Source organism: Centruroides sculpturatus, unplaced genomic scaffold, assembly GCF_000671375.1.
Source record: "Centruroides sculpturatus isolate CEXI.00-Female unplaced genomic scaffold, Cexi_2.0 scaffold175, whole genome shotgun sequence".
NCBI lineage: Eukaryota > Metazoa > Arthropoda > Arachnida > Scorpiones > Buthidae > Centruroides > Centruroides sculpturatus.
The window spans coordinates 440,003-459,736 of NW_019384486.1; the positions used below are offsets into that span (position 1 = coordinate 440,003).

The 19,734-nt window shown below is 30.4% G+C and overlaps 2 protein-coding genes across 3 annotated transcripts in view; both read left to right on the top strand.

Annotated features, from left to right (window-relative positions):
• Positions 1–19,734, top strand: part of LOC111621584 (dynein heavy chain 3, axonemal-like) — a 62,827-nt gene that overhangs the window by 29,053 nt on the left and 14,040 nt on the right. Inside the window, exons 24-38 of the mRNA XM_023363765.1 lie at positions 2,652–2,732; positions 6,844–7,027; positions 8,389–8,512; positions 8,584–8,708; positions 12,425–12,610; positions 16,991–17,107; positions 17,177–17,267; positions 17,352–17,440; positions 17,504–17,647; positions 17,715–17,878; positions 17,937–18,081; positions 18,150–18,520; positions 18,590–18,678; positions 18,741–18,844; positions 18,907–18,996. Coding sequence (XP_023219533.1) covers positions 2,652–2,732; positions 6,844–7,027; positions 8,389–8,512; positions 8,584–8,708; positions 12,425–12,610; positions 16,991–17,107; positions 17,177–17,267; positions 17,352–17,440; positions 17,504–17,647; positions 17,715–17,878; positions 17,937–18,081; positions 18,150–18,520; positions 18,590–18,678; positions 18,741–18,844; positions 18,907–18,996 — 2,104 coding nt within the window. The remainder of the gene's footprint in view (positions 1–2,651; positions 2,733–6,843; positions 7,028–8,388; positions 8,513–8,583; positions 8,709–12,424; positions 12,611–16,990; positions 17,108–17,176; positions 17,268–17,351; positions 17,441–17,503; positions 17,648–17,714; positions 17,879–17,936; positions 18,082–18,149; positions 18,521–18,589; positions 18,679–18,740; positions 18,845–18,906; positions 18,997–19,734) is intronic.
• Positions 16,844–19,340, top strand: LOC111621602 (dynein heavy chain 12, axonemal-like). Of its 2 annotated transcripts, none has more exons than XM_023363789.1 (11): positions 16,844–17,107; positions 17,177–17,267; positions 17,352–17,440; positions 17,504–17,647; positions 17,715–17,878; positions 17,937–18,081; positions 18,150–18,520; positions 18,590–18,678; positions 18,741–18,844; positions 18,907–18,996; positions 19,059–19,340. In XM_023363789.1, exons 1-11 carry the CDS (start codon positions 17,009–17,011, stop codon positions 19,254–19,256), a joined length of 1,584 nt encoding a protein of 527 aa, XP_023219557.1. In that variant the 5' UTR covers positions 16,844–17,008; the 3' UTR covers positions 19,257–19,340. The 2 variants fall into 2 exon arrangements, with proteins under 2 accessions (XP_023219557.1, XP_023219556.1); XM_023363788.1 differs by having other exon boundaries at positions 16,861–16,920; positions 16,991–17,107; positions 17,352–17,647.

Sequence of the window (19,734 nt, forward strand, 5' to 3'; positions counted from 1 at the left end):
CCGAATAAGAATGATTTTAGTCTTATGAACTAATGGATATCCACCAATGTACATCCCTTTTTCCTTGATACAATGCTTACACATGGTAGCCCTGCATGATCATGTGTTGACATATTGGTTCCCACAAAGATGACAATAACATATACATACAAAACTTATATTTTCATAACTAAACGTTCTAATTTGGTCCTTGGATGGCCTAATTCACAAATATATGTATCCCTTACTGACGGTTCACTGTTCCAGCATGATGGAAATGGATCATTTAATTTCAGATCAAGACGTTCCTTCATAAATGGCAACTATCTCCTGGTTCTGAAGCTCCCTTTTTTCTTGTTCCTTTTTTTTTCATGTAGCTTGTTCATCTGAATCGAAGTCTTTCAGGCTTGGCTGCTGAGCTCTCGCTTTCTATCTTTTCTGGAGAGTCCAAAAATAAAAAAGTTTTCTTAACATGAATATCCATCCTTTTTATAAATTCCTGCTCCCCAGAAGTTGATTACTAACATGTGACACTACTCTGGACCAATTATAAGGCTCTAAACATGGCAGCCAGTAAAAAGTGACATCTGGTCTGGGCAAGATATGAAGGATTTTGTGTCACATCATACAACAATATATGGAAATACGATACAGAATAATGGAAATATATATATATATATATATTCTGTATCATGTTTCCATATATTGATGTATGTTGTATGATGTGTGTATATATATATTTTTCTTTTGTATAGGATTTGTATAGATATATATATATAAGAAAAGTTACAATACATAGTCGCATAGCACTACAGATGTAAAAACAAAAATGATCAATGTTCAGCTCTCTTTTAAAAAATTATAAAAACAATGTTAGAATGATTTATTTTACAGTGAAAATTTTATAAAATACATAGGCAGTTTTTTTTCAAGCTCCAATGGTCCATAAAAAAAAGACAAGTGTAAATAAGAAAATGAATTTATTACCAAAAGTTAGGTACAAACATGGTTACTTTTTGATATAATCACTGTGAAGATTGAGGCATTTGTCATATCTGTGGATGAGCTTTTCTATCCTCTCTTCATAGAATGTTGCCACCAATGACTTGAGATGGGCCCTAACATTGTTTTGATCGTTATTAGTCTGAAATCTCTACCTCCTAGCCACTTTTTTTGTTCAGGAAAGAGGTGGAAGTCACTCGGCACTAAATCAGGGCTATACGCTGGGTGTTTAAAGGTGGTGAAGACTTTCATCTTTCAGACTTGCAGCCAGTTTAGAATTTTTTAATGTGTGAAGACTTCCATTTTTTTTCTGAACTGAAAACGTGGCTAGCAGAGCAGAGGTTTGAGACTAATGGCAAACTTCAAAATGTTGTTAAGGCCATCTCAAATCACTGACAGCAACATTCTACGACGAGGGGATGGAAAAGCTCATCCACAGATGTGACAAATTCCTCAATTTTCACAGTGATTATATCAAAAAGTAACCATGTTTGTACCTAACTTTTGGTAATAAATTCATTTTATTATTTACACTTGTCTTTGTTTTATGAAACATCAGAGTTTGAAAAAAAAAAACTGCCCTCATATATGTATATATGTTTGTATTTGTGTGTGTGAAATTTTTCACTGTAGAAGAACAAATAAATGTGAAAATATCTAAATTTTGAAATGCTCATAAAATTTGTTACTGTTTTAAAATAAAAATTACAAACTTCAGGATCCACATTTTATTTAAACAATATAAAAATTCTATCAGGTGTTCATGTTAAACAGAAAATGATACAGTTTCTTTCAATGGTTATATTATAAAAAATTTCAATATACAGTAGAGCGTCGTTTATCCGAAAGCCAGTAATCTGAAACATCGGTTAACCAAAAGCATTCTAGTTGGCAAATTTAAATTTTTGCTAGTGCTGTGGCGCTGAAATCTTTGGCTAAATTTTGGGCTACTCCAATATTTTTTTTGTTGGTGTGTGTGTTTTAGCTGGCAGCACTGGCACTTTTGTGTAGTGTTTTTCTGAGGACTGTGTATCGTGCTGATTCAAATGTTTTTTATACTAGATTAACTTCTAAAGTATAATTTTTTTTGTTTTTATATTTTTCTATATATTTATTTTGTTTGTAAAAAATAAAGAAATAATTTTTAACGATACAATAGCCACGATTATTATTTTAAAAAGTTTACATTAGGTTAATTAGAGATAGGTTAATATATTTTTTGTATGTAATTGGTTATCCGAAAAATAAATTATCCAAACAACCTCAGTCCCCAATTGATTCGAATAAATGATGCTCTACTGTATAATGTTAACTTTGTTGTTTGCAGTATACTGTTTTATTACTTCATTTTGACATATTTTGCATGCATTGTTTTTTATTTGAATATCTCAGTTGAGAGAACAAACGAAAGGGAATTACGAAACGAAACGAAGGAGAACGAGAGGGAATGAGAGAAACAAAAGGGAAAACTCAGATAGAAAACTAACAGTTATAAAATGCATACAAAAAATTATTGTTCATATTAATGTTTTTTATGAAAAGTTCAGTAAATATTAAAACTTAACAATAAATGTACAGATATTTTTATTAAATTTCAATGCATACAAATGCAAAAATATGAAGCATTATTTGATTAAGTTTTCATACATTTATTTTTATTTTTTATATAGATACATTGTAAATTGGATTACATTTTCTGCTTGTACATCTGCCAATGAAGTGCAAGAAATATTTATGTCTAAATTAGACAGGTAAGTTATAATAATGCTCAGTTATTTTATTTTATGATAAAAAGTGCTTAGTATAAGATAGTAAAAATCAAAAAATATATATATAAAGAATAAATACAGAAATTTAAATAAATATCTAAACAATTTTTCAAAAAATAACACTTCTAAATGAGATATTGTTACAAAGCAATTAGTAAAATAAAAAGAAAAGAGTGATAGCAAATCATTGCTTCTTTATAAATATGCCATTATAATATGTCCTTGTTTAAGTGAACACACATTTTCATTTTAGGTGTAAAAATTCTGTCTGCATACATTTTTGTGAATTTCCTGCTTTGTCCACATTTCCAGTGATTTGGATGATTTTTCTATTATTTTTTTTATTGAAATAAAGAATTTTACATGTGGACTTTATGAGAAAACAACATGGCTAACTTGCATGCAGTTGATTACAAAAAAAAATGTTAACTCTTTTTTTTTTTTAAAAATGTTAACTGCACAACAGAGGGTATCTTGTCATATTTTTTCTTTTTATTATAACATTTTGTTCACTCTGGCAATGTATCCCTTGTAAAAATGGAAGATTTTCTCTATTGTAACAGAATAGCATCAAATTTAGAATTCAGAATTTGACCAATTACATTGGTAATTGAGTAGTGCTTTATCTCATATATTACATTGGTTTCAAATTTGTGTTTCTGGTGTCAGTTCTGATCTTTATTAGCATCAGCTTTGCTTTTTGGTCACATATTGACAATAGCATTAGCTTTTATCATGTGTATACTATTTCTGATAATCTATTGTTTATTCATCTAGATTCATTGAGGAATTGCTTGCTTAAGTAGCCTACTACGTAAGTAGAAATAAAATTTTATTTATTACAATACAATATATAAAAAATAATTAAGGAATCAGAAAAAACATCAATCATCATCTATAAAAGTTTCAAGAATGTGGTTTATGTATTGGATTGGTTTAGTTGAGTGTCCTTATTTTGGAGTTTCACAATATGGTAACTCTAATTATAAATAGAGACAAATGACCACAAGCTTTTATCTTACTTTATGATCTTTGGACACTAAGATGGCTTTTTTCATGCTTATCATGAATTCAACTAGTGCCACAATGAGGTAACAAGATACTGAAGAACAGAACCTGATGTATTTGGATTAAACCAGTCATAAAAATGTTTGAGGTTTTGACCTATACTGAAACATGAATTTTTTAGTGTGTCAGGTTGTTGTCTTGATTGCCTGAATCATCTTATCATTTTATGAATTTGCTAAGTTTTTATTATTTTTACTATTATTATTTTTCATATTAATTTGTGTTTATGAAATTTTTCCTTTTTTATATTTGATAATGTAGTTATGCAGTTTATTTAGATTTAGTTTTGAATTTTTAAAATTTCACAATGAATTATGATAGATTCAAGATTACTTTTAAAAAGTCTTACTTGTTAGTTATATTTTGTGAAATTATTGATATTATGTTACTTAGCTGATTTTTTTAATTATATATATCCATTTTTATATAAAATGCTATAAGTATGCTCATCATCATCATCATTAACCCTGGGCACATTGCCCATTGGTGTCTGTTGTCTTTTCCACTATTTTCTTCCATTTCTCTCTATCAATTGCTGTATAAGTATGCTGCTAGATATAAAAACCCATACTAGGTTTTTATATCTAGTATGGGTTTTTTATTAGTTAAGAGAATTAGTCAATCTGTTAGTGTTAAATTTATAAAAACACTTTCAATAAAATACTTTGAATGTTTTCAACATTTACACACTGTCTTCATTAGGAACTGAAATTTTAGAGATTACAAGGAAATTCTTTAGAAGTGAATCAATTTTAAATTTTTTTTTTATAGAAAAGGAAATGCCATAATACAATTGATATCCTCCCCTCGAAAATAATGTCCTAACAAAAGATTAAAATACGAATAACAAAGAATAAAAATCAATAGACATGATAAAAATATATACTTAAATAAAAACTAAAAGATTATATATTATAAAGTAACTGTTTACAAATATATTTAAAATGTAGAAAATCTTCATGTAGAGATTGTTCCACAAAGCCCATATTCTGAATAAACCAATAGAAAAAGGATCTGAAAGAAATGGAAAGTTTAAAATATGAGGTAAAAACCAAGTGTGGTTATGAGTAAAGGTACAGCCAATCAGAATAAATGGAAACATTCTCTTGTGTTGAGCAATATTAAAACAACTAATTAGCAATCATCTTTTTTAAGCAATACATGACTAAAAATAATTAAAACAAAAATAAAGTTTGAAAAACTTTTGTTTTTTAATCAACATGTAAAAATTTTAATGGACCATGTACCAGTACAATTAGCCAACACTAGGTGAATGAAACATGAACTGGTTAATGGGATCATGTTGTCTTATCAGTAGCATTTCCAATATAAAAATTTGTTTTGGATTGGAGACACTTTTATAATACTACATTTTTCCAATGTGGAGTGTATCCATCTTCTAAAACATATTTTACAAGCTCTGTATGAATAGACCCTGTGAGCATTGGGAACATTAACACCTTTATTGATGGTAATTTGATGCTCCCATATAAGTTTTTATTTGTCTTGATGTTGAAACCTATGTATATTGTCAGAGTGAATTGTGGGAAGGAAGGGAGACAAGAATAGCATATATACTTGAGTGTTCTAACACTGAGGTGTCTATCCATAACCAAAATTCTTCTTAAACTTGAGAAGGAGCAATCAGTAGCATATATCCATGTTTTTTAAATAATTTAATAAGCTTTACTGAAAATTTAGTTACCCAAAAGGGATGGATGATGCACAAAAACAATAATCATATTTAATGTGAAGGATAGTGTATGGGAACAATAAATCATGGACCTTACAGAGTATGTAATTAAAGCTACTTTCAAGCCATGACTGTAGCCAATTGGATAGTATCCATTTCTTCTTTCTAATGAATTGGCTGAATATGCTAAAACATAAACTATGTGTGGTAGTTCGTTGTGAGAAATGTATACAAATCTGCAAACGAAAAGTTACAAAAAGAAAGATACAAAATTCAATTATATCACACAGTATTGTTTATTCTCTCCGAACTGGTTTTTCTTTTCCTTTCTTTTTTTCGGAATCCCAACTTTACAAACTTTATGCCTTTCTTCTATAACAAAGAAAAAGGAACAGGCTTGCCCTCTACTATCGCCAGGATTTATACACGTGACAATTATCAAAATAACAAAAAAAACTAATTATATAACTAACTTACGTCTAACTTATATCTATCTTATAACTAATGAAAAATAAGAGTACAGGACAGATGGATACGGAAACAAAATGTAGGGAGAATCGAAATACCCAGGATTTCTTTTGGTACATATATACGCTTTCGGATTTTGGCACCAACTTGATATCTTTTGCTCTAACATCTATACACTACTTCTCGATATCAAAACATTGTCTTCTTCCCTTTGATTATTCGTTGTCCTTATGGCCTTTTTTCCCGAAACCATCTCTTTTCTTTCTTGCCGATCCTTAACCTTAACTTCACGTCACAAGCGCTCACTTTTTCCCTCTGCTTTCTTCGGGATCGTAACCCAGAGTGCCTCGTTTTGTGTTCGTTTTGCCCCAGGGCTCCACTTCTCTTTTGTTCTTATTTACATGGAAAAGATAATCCTACCTCAGGGGCAAAAGGGGTAGATAAGAAGGTCTTAGAAGGAACAAAGAAACAGGAAGGAAGGCTAGGATTAAATCAAAAATAAAATATACAAAATATTAAAATATACAATATCATGGCCGACGGCCACATATGCATATCAATGCACTCTTAGTTATATGTCTGTATAACTGTAATTGGAACAAGTTACCAGGAATTACAGTCAGTGGAGCATTAAATTTGTGGTATATCCCTAATTTTAAATTATGATCCTGTGGATAACGTGTAAATCTAAAAAGAAAATCTCGAAAGCTATGAATATTATAGTATTCATGCATATTATAGTTCTATAAAACTTGTTTTACTATTATACACTTTTGATAATATTAATAAGATACCAGATTATATATAAATACAAATATATGAAATTAATAATGAATTAATACAAAATACATATTGATTTTTCAGGAGACGTAAAGGAGTATATGGACCTCATATAGGGAAAACATTTATTATGTTCATAGATGATGTAAATTTGCCAAACAAGCAGCAATCCACAATGCAGTCACCAATTGAATTATTACATCAGTGGTTTAATTGTGGATATTGGTATGATCAAAAAGATTTTTCTGCAGTTGAAATAGCAGATGTTGTAAGTAAAACATCAAATAAATAAATATTAGAAAGTTTGTGCAAAATGCAAAAAAGTTTTTTCAAATTATTTTTAAAAATTTTTCTTAATATTCTTTTATTTTTNCCTTATATAAATTATTAGTCTTATATAGGCTATAATTCTTATTATTTGGTGTATCTTACCAGGGTCGTGCGGTAGATTTTCTAAGTGTGATGCAAGTCTTCGAAATGCCGCCCCTTATATAAATTATTAGTCTTATATAGGCTATAATTCTTATTATTTGGTGTATCTTACCAGGGTCGTGCGGTAGATTTTCTAAGTGTGATGCAAGTCTTTGAAATTCTGCCCCTTAAATGCTCTTTATGCCACCCCCTCACGGTGCCACCTGATGCGGCCGCATCTCTGCATCATAGCACGGCATGGCCCTGCCAATATCCAACACAGCTTCTCTTATGCTTCAACTAACCATTTATTATATACATCTCAACAACTGGTTTGTATAACTATATATATCACTCATAAAACGTTTTTGTTTATTTGATAACATATATACCTGAGGAAAAATCCTGGATTACTAAAAAAATTCCTAAAAAATTCCTACTGTTCTGGGAATCCAGAATAAAATCTGGGCAGTTGAAATTTTCATGCTAGATTCCCAGAGCAGTAGGCTGATGCCTTAACCACCTCAGCCATTGAACAGTCAAGTTAGAATAGAAATAGAATGCCCATATANTATATAAATTATTAGTCTTATATAGGCTATAATTCTTATTATTTGGTGTATCTTACCAGGGTCGTGCGGTAGATTTTCTAAGTGTGATGCAAGTCTTTGAAATTCTGCCCCTTAAATGCTCTTTATGCCACCCCCTCACGGTGCCACCTGATGCGGCCGCATCTCTGCATCATAGCACGGCATGGCCCTGCCAATATCCAACACAGCTTCTCTTATGCTTCAACTAACCATTTATTATATACATCTCAACAACTGGTTTGTATAACTATATATATCACTCATAAAACGTTTTTGTTTATTTGATAACATATATACCTGAGGAAAAATCCTGGATTACTAAAAAAATTCCTAAAAAATTCCTACTGTTCTGGGAATCCAGAATAAAATCTGGGCAGTTGAAATTTTCATGCTAGATTCCCAGAGCAGTAGGCTGATGCCTTAACCACCTCAGCCATTGAACAGTCAAGTTAGAATAGAAATAGAATGCCCATATAGGAAATATCTCATACAGTTCATATTTATTTTTGATACTACATTATCTTGAAATTCAGTTTCTATATCTGTTTCTAATCACTATTTATCAGAATATGAAATTTTATATTATTTACTCAATATAATTTAACCATTTATTTTTTATTTAAGATACATAGACAAATACAATAAAGAAAGCAAGACTCGCATGGATCTAGTAATATTTAAATTTATTGTAGAACATTTTTCCAGAATAAGCAGAATTTTGAAAATGACTAAAGGTCATATGCTTTTGATTGGTAAAGTATATTAGAGTAAAATTATTTATTTTAGTAAATTTATCTCACTATTTAATATAAGTTCTTTTAAGGTGTCAGAGGAAGTGGACGTCATAGTGTTGTGAGATTGTCATCTTTTGTTAAAAATTATAATCTTCATGAAATCAAAATGACATCTAATTACTCTAAACTGAAATGGAAAAATGACTTGAAAAAGGTATTTATTAAACAATTACATTAGTATTTCTATAACACTATACAGGCAGCCTTTAGTTAATGGAGCAGTAGATTCATTTTTTGACAGTATCACACTAAGTCAAAATTCCATAGGGCACCTAGTAATGAACTGAAGAAGTTCATTACTAGGTTACTAGGTGCCCTATGGTGTGTTATACCAAAAAATTACTTGTACAAAAACTGTCAAGAGTTCTCGCTCGACTTTCCCAGCACTTGAACAGGAGGTTAAGGAGATCATTAGGAAGTCTGATAATTTTCATTTATACTAGAATATAAAATTTAAGTATACATATTTGGTCTGATCCCACTTGAGTTATGACACATGACCTTTTTCTATCTCCTCACTCTTTGACTTTTAACCACTAAAATTTAATAGCATCATTGTTCCATATACAGAAATAACCTTGCCAAGTTTCAAAATTTTTAGTTTATTCAGTCCTGAGATATAATGCAAAATAGACACAAAGATATAATTTATTTTGTAAGGATATTTTTTACACTTTTGGACTTCTTGAGTATCAAAATGTCAAAAAACTGGGGGTAAAATATGGAATGTTATATTCTATAGTATGTTGTATTCTATAAAAGTCAGGAAATTAATTGTCCATAATTAATGAACTGCATTACAAAAATGTGTTAACTATAAATTACATGTATATATTTTCAACTATGATAAAACTAATATGACGTTTGCAATGCCATAACATTGTAAATGGCATTTTTTCTCTAATTATGTTTTATTCAAGAAATGAATTCTGAATGCAATGTCTTCTGCTGCAAAAAAATATTGTGACAATAATGGCACTGTAAGTAGCTGTATTTTGAAGTTGTATTTATGTGCAAGCCATAATGTTTTAAGTGCTAAAATTCACCTTACTTACACTTTGGTGCTTAAAACGTTACGGCTTATTTTGCATCATTTTGTTATTCCAGAGAATTTGTAACCTAGTGAGTTTTTTTACCATTTTATCGTACAGTTGAAATGAATTCCTTCAAGACTTAAAGGAATTCATGTGTGTTTTTGGCATTTACAACATTATGGTATTGCATGCTTCATATTGTGAGGAACTGAGGGCTATTCTCTTGAAAAATTTTAACGAAAAATGTGTTAATTTAGAAACTCATCCATTCCCACAGTAATTAGAAAAAAATGAGCAGGTGTTCATTTTAACAGTAAACAATCAACTAAGATACTTGTGTTAAAGAGGGGTTTTTCACAAGAAGTCCCTTTCCCCTCTCATTGACAGGAAAACAGTTCAGATATATATTAAACAATCAGTTGTTAATCATGAGAAAGTTGTTAGTTAATGGCATCCACAAGGAGAATCTAAAATCAAATGGAAGAAATAGGAGACCTATGAGTCAATTTTGTTTAAACTTCCTTGTCCATTGATAACACATTGCAGGTGTCACCATTGCCAACAAGTAGTCACGAAACCAAATTCCCACACTAGATGAGTATATAATGGTCACACGCCCAACCATCCAGGACGGACATGTGACCATTATATATTATTAGGGAGTTTTCCTGCCACATAGTCCCCAAGAGATCATCCTTATAAATTTTATGCTATGTGCAGAGATCTCCAAGCCTCGCCAGATATTATATCACTGGATATGACAGATGTATGATAATTAACTACTTGTTGTAAATTCTCTCTCGGCGACCTGGATTTACGATAGAGTCAGTATATATCGAATCTTAGATGTATGCTTATACTACCCTTATAACTGTAACCACAGCTAGTTTGTATGTTTGCTTTATTGTTTTATTAAAGTTCTCATTTTGTTAACCTGTTAAATTGTCTTTCTCAGAGTAACAATACCCTATCAACGTCCTCACGACCTCCCCACTAGATTTTTTTAAGACCCTCCTATTAAGCCATCTAATGATCCAGTGAGTGGGTTTTGCTACTCAATGACTAGAGGGCTAGCCCTCACCCATATTCTCACAATATTAAAGTCATCTAAGTTAAATTGATGATAAGTGTGAGTGTAATTTAGAGGCTCTAAAATTATGATTATTAAAATTAGCTATAGGCATCATTTATTTAGAATAAATGATGTTTATACATAATTCCAAACTGTGTTCAAACTAACTATTAAGAATCATATAAAAAGAAGAGATATTTATTATATATCATTAATATTATCATTGATTTCAAAAAACAACACATTTGTTAAAAAGGTAATTAAGCTGCATTTTTTCTGAGAAGAATTTTAAAAAGTTAACTAGAGAAATTTCTTTTGTTTCTTCTCTTATGAAAAGCAAACAGTCCAACAACACTAGAGTTTAATAAGAATTTTTTACTCTGAGAAAAGTACTTTGAATTACATTCAGAAAAAAGATAAATTGATAATATCTTATAAAAACAGTGCTTAAAAAATATGTAATTATTTAAGTTTGATAATCTGAAATACATATTTTCTGTTTAGGCATGGCTCAAATCTCTCATCTACATTTGTGAGAATGTATCCAATTTGAATGTATCAGGCAATTCCTATTTCTTGAGAAGTATTTGGAACTTAATTTTCTCTTCTGAAATATTCATAAAATTCAAAATTTTGATATATTATTAAGTTGTACAATTCTAGAATTAATTTATATTATAAGTTTTACACATATTCAAAAAATATTGAATTCATTGTTTTGGAGCAGACTTTATGACTATTCTATAAGTGCCACAAATCTCTTAGCGTGATATTATGTCTCAGGTCTCCCAGTTAATGTCTCAATGATAACTTCAATGGATAATGGATCAAAATATGGATTCAATATGATATGATTTATTGCAAGTGTCTACTTTATAATATATGACAATTTACTTTGGGACATTCTGAAAGAAAATTTCTCGACTCCATTTACAATAACCAATGATCTAAAAAATAGTTATCAGGAATTTATTTAATGGCTTTCAATCAACAACAAAAAAGATATCTAGAAGAAAATGGGAAAAATTGTGAAAATTATGGAGGGAATATACAGATACCTTCTAACATGTGTAGGGGTTTTGTGGCCATTCTTTACATGATAGTATCTCCAAAAATAATATAATAGAATCTTGAATGTAAAGTACTTGATGTAAAAACTAATGCTAGAATGATCATGATATATAATGCTTGTAAAAATACAAGTTCTCTCTTAACATCATTGATAGGTTCCTGGAAATTGCAACATTAAGTGAAATGATGTGTAATGAAATCAATTTTACCATAGACTAATTGATATAATAAGATAAATTAATAATTCAGTTAACATTTTTCTAATTTGAAACATGTTTGCAATCTCCAATATTTACTTCCTACCTCACAGAACAAATTTTACTGTTGTAATTATAAATGATTACAAATGTATGTTGTCTGTATCTTTTCTCAATGATATAATGAAATGATGTTAATTAAGTGAAGACTTAAAATGTTGAACATATGAAATCTGAATAAATATTTTGTTTAATTTGTGTTTTTATAAATATGAAATACAGTAGTTTCAAAAACATTTTTTATAATTAAAGAAAGATTCTTTTATGGAAACTTCATTTGGATAAGGGAAACACACAAACAAAAGAAAATAGTTTAAATTTAAATAACAATAATCATATAAAAAAACAGTTGTTTTATTTGAAAAATTGACTTGATTTCAAAATTTCAAACAAAATCTCTATTAAAGAAATTGAATTTCATTTGCAATATTTTCAGGTAATTTATAAAGCAGGTGCAGATGGTTTGCCAAGCACCCTACTTTTCAGCTGTGATAATTTACAAAACAAAATGATACTTGAAGACATAAATATGCTGCTGACTACTGGTGACATCTCAAATCTGTTTGGTTCAGACGAAAAGGCAGAAATTATAGAAAAGATTCAGTTGGCTGTTAGAGATATGGTAAGTTTGGATTAGATATAAAATAATGAAATAATTATATAGTGTATAATAGCAGATTTTCAATCTAGAACACAGGATTGACAGATTTTCAAAATTTTCTACCAAGGACTGATAAAATGATGAAATTTATTACATACATTTTTTCAATTATCAAAGTAAATCAAACAAACTAAGCCAACTTAGTAACAAAGTCAAAGATAAATTTCTTAAATAAATAATTCAATATACATATTAATAAGAACAGACAAAGAATGCTTAAATGCTCTTATGAGTTCATGAGTACAGTGTAACTTTGATTTATAAGCACTTAATGTAACAGAATTCAATAAAACAAACAGTTTTCTTTTATGTTTCTTTCCCATTTATGAGACAAAATATTGGATAAAATATTTATTTTATCCAATATTTTGGATAAAATAAATATTTATAATAAATAAAATATTGGATAAAATATTTATTTTATCCAATATTTACAAGAATAAAATATTCTAATCACAAATGCAACAAAACTGAAAATCCCAAATGTCATGATTGTACTGTACATTCCAGTTTCCATTTTCTTTGTTTCATTCATGTCTTCTCTAGAGATAGCTGATTATTCTAATGCAGTTTTACAGTTTAGTAAACTTTATCTTTATATTACAGATCTTTCAATCAGTGATTACAATTTCATTAATTAAAAAAAATTTTAATTTTATTTTATTTTGCTTGTTTTCCAACTATTTATTGTCTTATCAAACTTCAGTTTCTTACTGTTAAATAAAGAAATTTCTTATATTTTACAAGCTTGCTTCTTTTACATTGTATTCACTCTCAATTCATATTACTGTACTTCCATTTATATGAGTGAATAATTTAATCAATGCTCATTTTTTAAATTTTATTTCATTTAGAATCATTGATTGATAGGTAAATAGATTTTACATAGCACTTTAATCATATTTGCAGAACATGGGTAGAATGAGCAACTTGTGTCAAATTTCATCAGTAAGAACAAATGGAAAAGCTTGTTCTTGTTTACAAGATTTTGATTTATTAGAAATTTTTAGGAATAAAGTACACTCATAAATGAAGGTTATGCCTTTATAATTATATGCTTTGGTGCTTAGACTACTGACACTTTCTTAAGCCATACTCCTAGAAGTACAAAATTAATTATAAAAATATTTTAAACAAAATATAATAGCCAAAAATTACTTTTAAATTTTAAACTTGTAAAAAATGTTCAATAAAAATGGTTCTATCATCAATTACAATATAAAGCCTGTAGAAATTATACCCAGTTTCCTAGTAGTATGAAGTAATCATCATAAAGGTCTATTATTAAAATGCTTTTCTTGAACTTTTAAAAAGTTTAAATTATAAATATTCATTTATCATAAAATATATGTTTTCAATCAAAGTTTTTTTATGATTTCATTAATCAATTTGCTTTAGATTTGTAATTTTTATGGATTTCAAATGTTTTATGGACTAGCAATTGAGAAATGCAATATAACATTTACAAATTGACAATAGTTAAATGTGATTAATAAAATCAGTGTAATTATTATTATTATAGTTCAGCTAACATTTAGACTACTTTTCTGATTTTATATCACCAAGACTTGAGTTTTTCATGTTGATTGGTCATCTTATTTATTGGGCTGCAGTTTTTAAATTGCAGACTTATTGATTACTTATTATCCCTCATTCATCTGTCTGTTTGTCTGCCCTTCCTTAATCTTGAGAACAGAGTTATATAAATGAAAATTGAGATCAGATATGGAAAGCTGGAAGCTCTGATTAACTGTATACAAACTTATGGTCTGTACTTTTTAAAATTAAATTATGATTAAAAATACAGCCTGGCATTGTGATGATGTCACAATAACTAAATGATTTTTAGATGAAATTTACCATTTTCTGGAGATCCTGTAATCTTAAATTAAACAGAGATTCATATAAATGTATCTGTTTTTTTGGTTAGTCTATTTATTCATTTGAATGCTTGATTCACCCATTTACTGAAGCTACAGTAATTAAAAAAGAAAAGAATAATGATATGAATCAAACACTCATATGATTTACAGTAATAAATCAATACAGAAACATGAAAAGAATACATATGCTTTTAGAAGTTTAATGACTAAATTATAATTAATTTACTTTGAATATATTTACTTCAAAACAACACATTTTTATGCCTTTTATGAATCATTTCAAGAATTGATATCAAACAAGCTTCAATGGAGAAGTTAAGAAAAAATGATCTTTGGAAAAGTTTAATAAAAAAATTTAAAGTCAAATTCAAGAGTAATTTGAATTGTGATATTATTTATTTTAAACTTATCAAAGATCATTTTTTTCCCTGCAAGTCGCTGAAAATGAATCATCATAGATTTGTAAATGTGTGAGGACCCAACTGAGGTCTGAAATCATGTAAATTGCAGTATTCTTATGATTAAATAATAATGATAGATTAAATATGAGAGGGAGAGGAAAATCCCATAATTTAAACAATGTGGCACAAAATGTAAACAACGAGTCCTGGATGACTCCAACACATGTTAAACAAACAGTCAATGTCAAAATGAAAAGTTATAAGTCAGACACAAGTGATCATAAACAATCAATCTAGGGAAACAATTTTGGAAAAGAGGGAAAGATTTAAGAGAGATAAATCATTGCATATGATCATTCAAGTACCCAGATGACAGAAATTGCGAGTTACGGAAAAAAATTATGAGCGCGAGTCTTGCAATTTTGTCAACAATCCCCGAGAACAATCAACAGAAAGGCATCGAGCAGACACCTGGAATCGGACTTTTCCTGTGACCCGAGTCAGTCTTGGTTTTCCCCAAAACAAAAGAGAGAGACCAATCGGAAAGCGAGGAAGGGGACAAGGCGCCAATCAGAAGTCAAAATATTGGGAGAAAAAACTATAAAAATCCGAAATTCAAGGTCGAGGGAAGCTATCCTCTGTATTCCATGAAAGGTCATGACTTATATTGTGGTGTGTCATTGCCAAGAACTTTGGACTCCGCTGCTTCCTCCTTTCGATTGTCCGCCTTGCTCAGCGACCTCATCTCATCCGCCCCAGGGCCAGAAGTGTAAGGTAGCCGACCCATTGGAGATAGGGGGCTTGAAACCCACTTCACAGCACCTGTGTAAAGTTGCCGTCTCCTAGGTGGGATCTATTAATCCCGCGTCAGGATGAACCTAAGGGAAGGTTGTATGTGGGCTGTAACGNAAAATTTCTGTCTTTATTACATCTAATATTACGAAGAATTCAGTCCCCACTGTACTCGGCTAGAGATTGGTTCGGTTAAGCTTTTGTTTTTTGTAAAGTTTTTTGTTTTAAAGTAAAATTTTGGCTCTTTCAGCAGGGTTTTATTTATGTCCCTAATTCCCTAATATCTTAATTATTTAACTATTTAAGTAGGAATAAGTTGAAACTAGTTACTTTGTACTCAAGTATTTGTAGTCTTGGGAAAGAAGTGGAAAGACCAATTTTTATGACAACGGATACATAAATCGTAAATTTAAGGAAAATAAATTCTAGAGCATTTTTTGTACCTTGTGCATCTCATTCATTAAATTTAATTGTAAATGATGCTGCCAAATTAACAGTTAATTTTTTAACATTGTACTAGAATTGTACACGTTTTTTTCCTGCATCCCCTTAGAGATGAGACATACCAAATCGTAATATCACTAGTTTAACATTGAAATCTGTAATACAAGATGGGAGAGCAGAATAAATATATCAAATATTTTAATGGATTTTTTAAACTTCTGTCAACTATACAGAACTATCATAAAAACATACCAGTAAATTCCTATCGGTTGGATTAAGTTATAAATCTACTCACGATTAACATAATGGGGTGAGGGCAGCCAAACATCTAGCAGGCAGGCGGCTAACAGCCCAGAACCGGTTCTGGACAGAATCATTTCAAGCGTTATACGATATTTTGGTGTGTAGCTTCCACCAGCTAAACTGCACGAAGTTGTTACTCTGTAAAGCGCATATGCAAATGCGTGTAATCTTGATGCTTGGAAGCTGACCCGGTTTTGACAATACAGCGCTTCCATTTCGCACTGATATTCGAATATACATTAGCAATCTTATCGTTTTCTTCACATGTAGTATAGAAATTTGTAATAAGATACATAATGCAGTTATAATAAAATATTAATTTTAATTAATTCAAAGTACTGTACGTTAAAATATGAAAATAATCGCTCAATATGCATTTATATTTTAGAAAATACAAGGGAAGCAGCGCTTCTACCGCTTCCAAGGACGGCACGCCACTGTAACATAGGTCTTTTACTGTTTGAAATTTTTTTTGTTTCAGAAATGTTTTCAATGATGAAATAGTAAATCCATTTTAGGAACTTCAAGCGGAGAAAATGTTAGAAGAAGCAACAAAATCTGGCAGTTGGTTGATTCTTCAAAACTGTCATCTGGTTCCTCATTGGATGCCCATTTTGGAAAATATATGTGAAGAAGTAATCAATCGTTTCTTTCATAAATAAAGGTGGTGGTGTTTCTCAAATCATTTTTACTTTCTCATATAGATAAGAACCTCCAAAACCATTCATAAAAGTTTTCGGTTGTGGCTGACCAGTTATCCATTTACAGAATTTCCTGCTTCTATTCTCATAAATGGTAAATTTGAAGTACAGTACCTAAACAATTATTAACCAGAGGTGTTAATAAATTTATATATTTTTTTTTATTTTTTGTTTTAAGTTATCAAAGTGGCCAATTACATTCCGAACAATCTGAGAGACAATCTACTCTTTTCCTATTCCGATATTATTTTACAAAGTGATTGCAAGGTGAGGAATTTTCGTGGAAAATTCAACCATGTTGTAATTAAAGCTTTCCTTACTATGTTACAGCATGAAGACTGGCACAGAATTGAATTTACTTTGAGATTCTTTGACACAATTTTGCATGAAAGAAGAAGATATATTCCACTTGGATGGAGAATTCCCTATGAATTTAATCGGAATGATCTTCAAATGAGTTTGCAGCAAACACAAGTATGCAATTTGTGCTTAATCGTAGGAAATCTCCTATACATATAAATGAATATATCTTTCTTTTCAGATTCATCTAATTGAACGCAATGATTATCTGTGGAAGACTCTAAGTTATGTTATAACTGATTGTAGCTATGGGGGACTCGTAATTGACAAAACAGATCGTAATCTGCTTTCTGACATCTTTTCTTCATGTTGCAATCAAGAAGTTATAGATGCTAATATTTACAGGTGAGCCAGATTTATGCGTTTTATCCAAATAACAGAAGTTATAACCATATAAAAACAGTTTTCCTACAGAAAAATGCTATACTTTTCCTCCCACGTCCAACATCCTGGAACATATAAAGACTTTCCCACACGAAACAGCACCAGAAGTATTAGGTTTACATTGCAATGCGGATATAATACGAGGAAAACAAGAAATCGAGGGAGTAAGCCAATTCATCTCTATCATGTTTTTACATTTAATTATCTTAGACCATGTTTCCATATTTTATAGCTATTTAAGAATATTTGCTTCATACAAGCCAAAGCGGTGAACGAGGATGGCTTCTCTGAAACGATCATTTCTGCACTAGTAGAAGACATCTTGAAAAAATTACCATCGCAATTAAATGTTTTTTCCTCGGATGCTTCTCCACATCATCCAGCATTATTCCGAGAGATTTTTCAATACAATAACTTGATTGGTGTAATGAAGTGTACTTTAAGAGAAGTACAAGAAGTCTTGATTGGTCGAGCATCCTCATCCGAAGAGATAGAAGATGCAATGGAATGCTTACAGCATGGAAAAATTGCAAAATTGTGGTTGCGCCTAGCTTATCCTACTACAAAATCTCTCGGGAGTTTTGTGAGCGATTTGTGTCTTAGGTAAAGCATAAAGCACATAAATCGTGTACAGAGGTATATTACGATGATAAATTCACACTTACGTTACAGGTTTGATTTCTTCAAAAGATGGTGGGAAGAAAACAGTCTCGCTGACTATTGGCTATCCGCATTTTACTTTCCTAGTGCCTTTTTAACAGGTAAAGTGAATTTATTACGGTTACATTATTTTAATTACGAATTGATTACAGTATTGTTTTAGATTGTCTGCGAACTTATGGTAAAATCATGGCCTTATCAATTAAAGACTTGAGATTCGTGTTTGCATCGAGGAGTGAAATATCAGTGAAAGAAGTGCCCATTAGGGTAAAGAAATTGCTACGTTTTCATTCTTTTGTAACCACACTTACAAATATAAATTCTTTCAGGGATTATGTATTGTAGGAGCTCATTGGGATGCGGATAGAAAACTATTGGTAGAGCTTCCACCTAGAACTCTTTGCAATTCGTTACCGAGTGTATCCTTTAAGAGTCTTTTCTTTTTCTGTTATTTGTATTGTTTTTCTTGACCATCACATAGATCATATTTCGGATTGAGACCAATATCCCGGATACAGGTGATCATTATAGGTGTCCTGTATATGCTATTGGCACTCGAGACAAGATTTCCAATTACATTTCAGACGTCACCTTGCCTTGCGACGGTAGGAAAGATCATTGGTTGTATCGGGGAGTGGCATTGTTATGCCAAGCAGATGAATTTCTAGATGAAGGATGAGAATTGCATAACACATTTGTCAAAAATGGTGTAACTTCTGTTTTTAACTTTTAAAGAAATCGATGCTAAGATTGAAAAAAAAAAGATACAGTGTTTGTTAAAAGATAGTTTAGCGACTTTCGCTTTAAGTTAGCCTTTTACAGCGTAGTACAGAGAAGTTTGGAAGCGCCAAAGACAAAATTCAAGATGGCTGCCACAAACCGCAAAGTAACCTATTTGTAAAATTTCTTAAACTGGAAAATGTGTATGTCGCTGGCTATCTTCGATATTATCATTTTTGTAACATTAGCTACAATTTTTTTCGCCATTTTCAATAAAAATTTGGTTTTTACAAAAATAGTATTGTAAACTACGAAGCAGAAGTACTAGAACAGTTTCCTTCAAAAGCGGAATCGTTTAGACCCTGTACACACTAGGCGTTTTTCAACGCGCGTTTAAGACCCTGTACACACTAGGCGTTTTTCAACGCGCGTTTAAG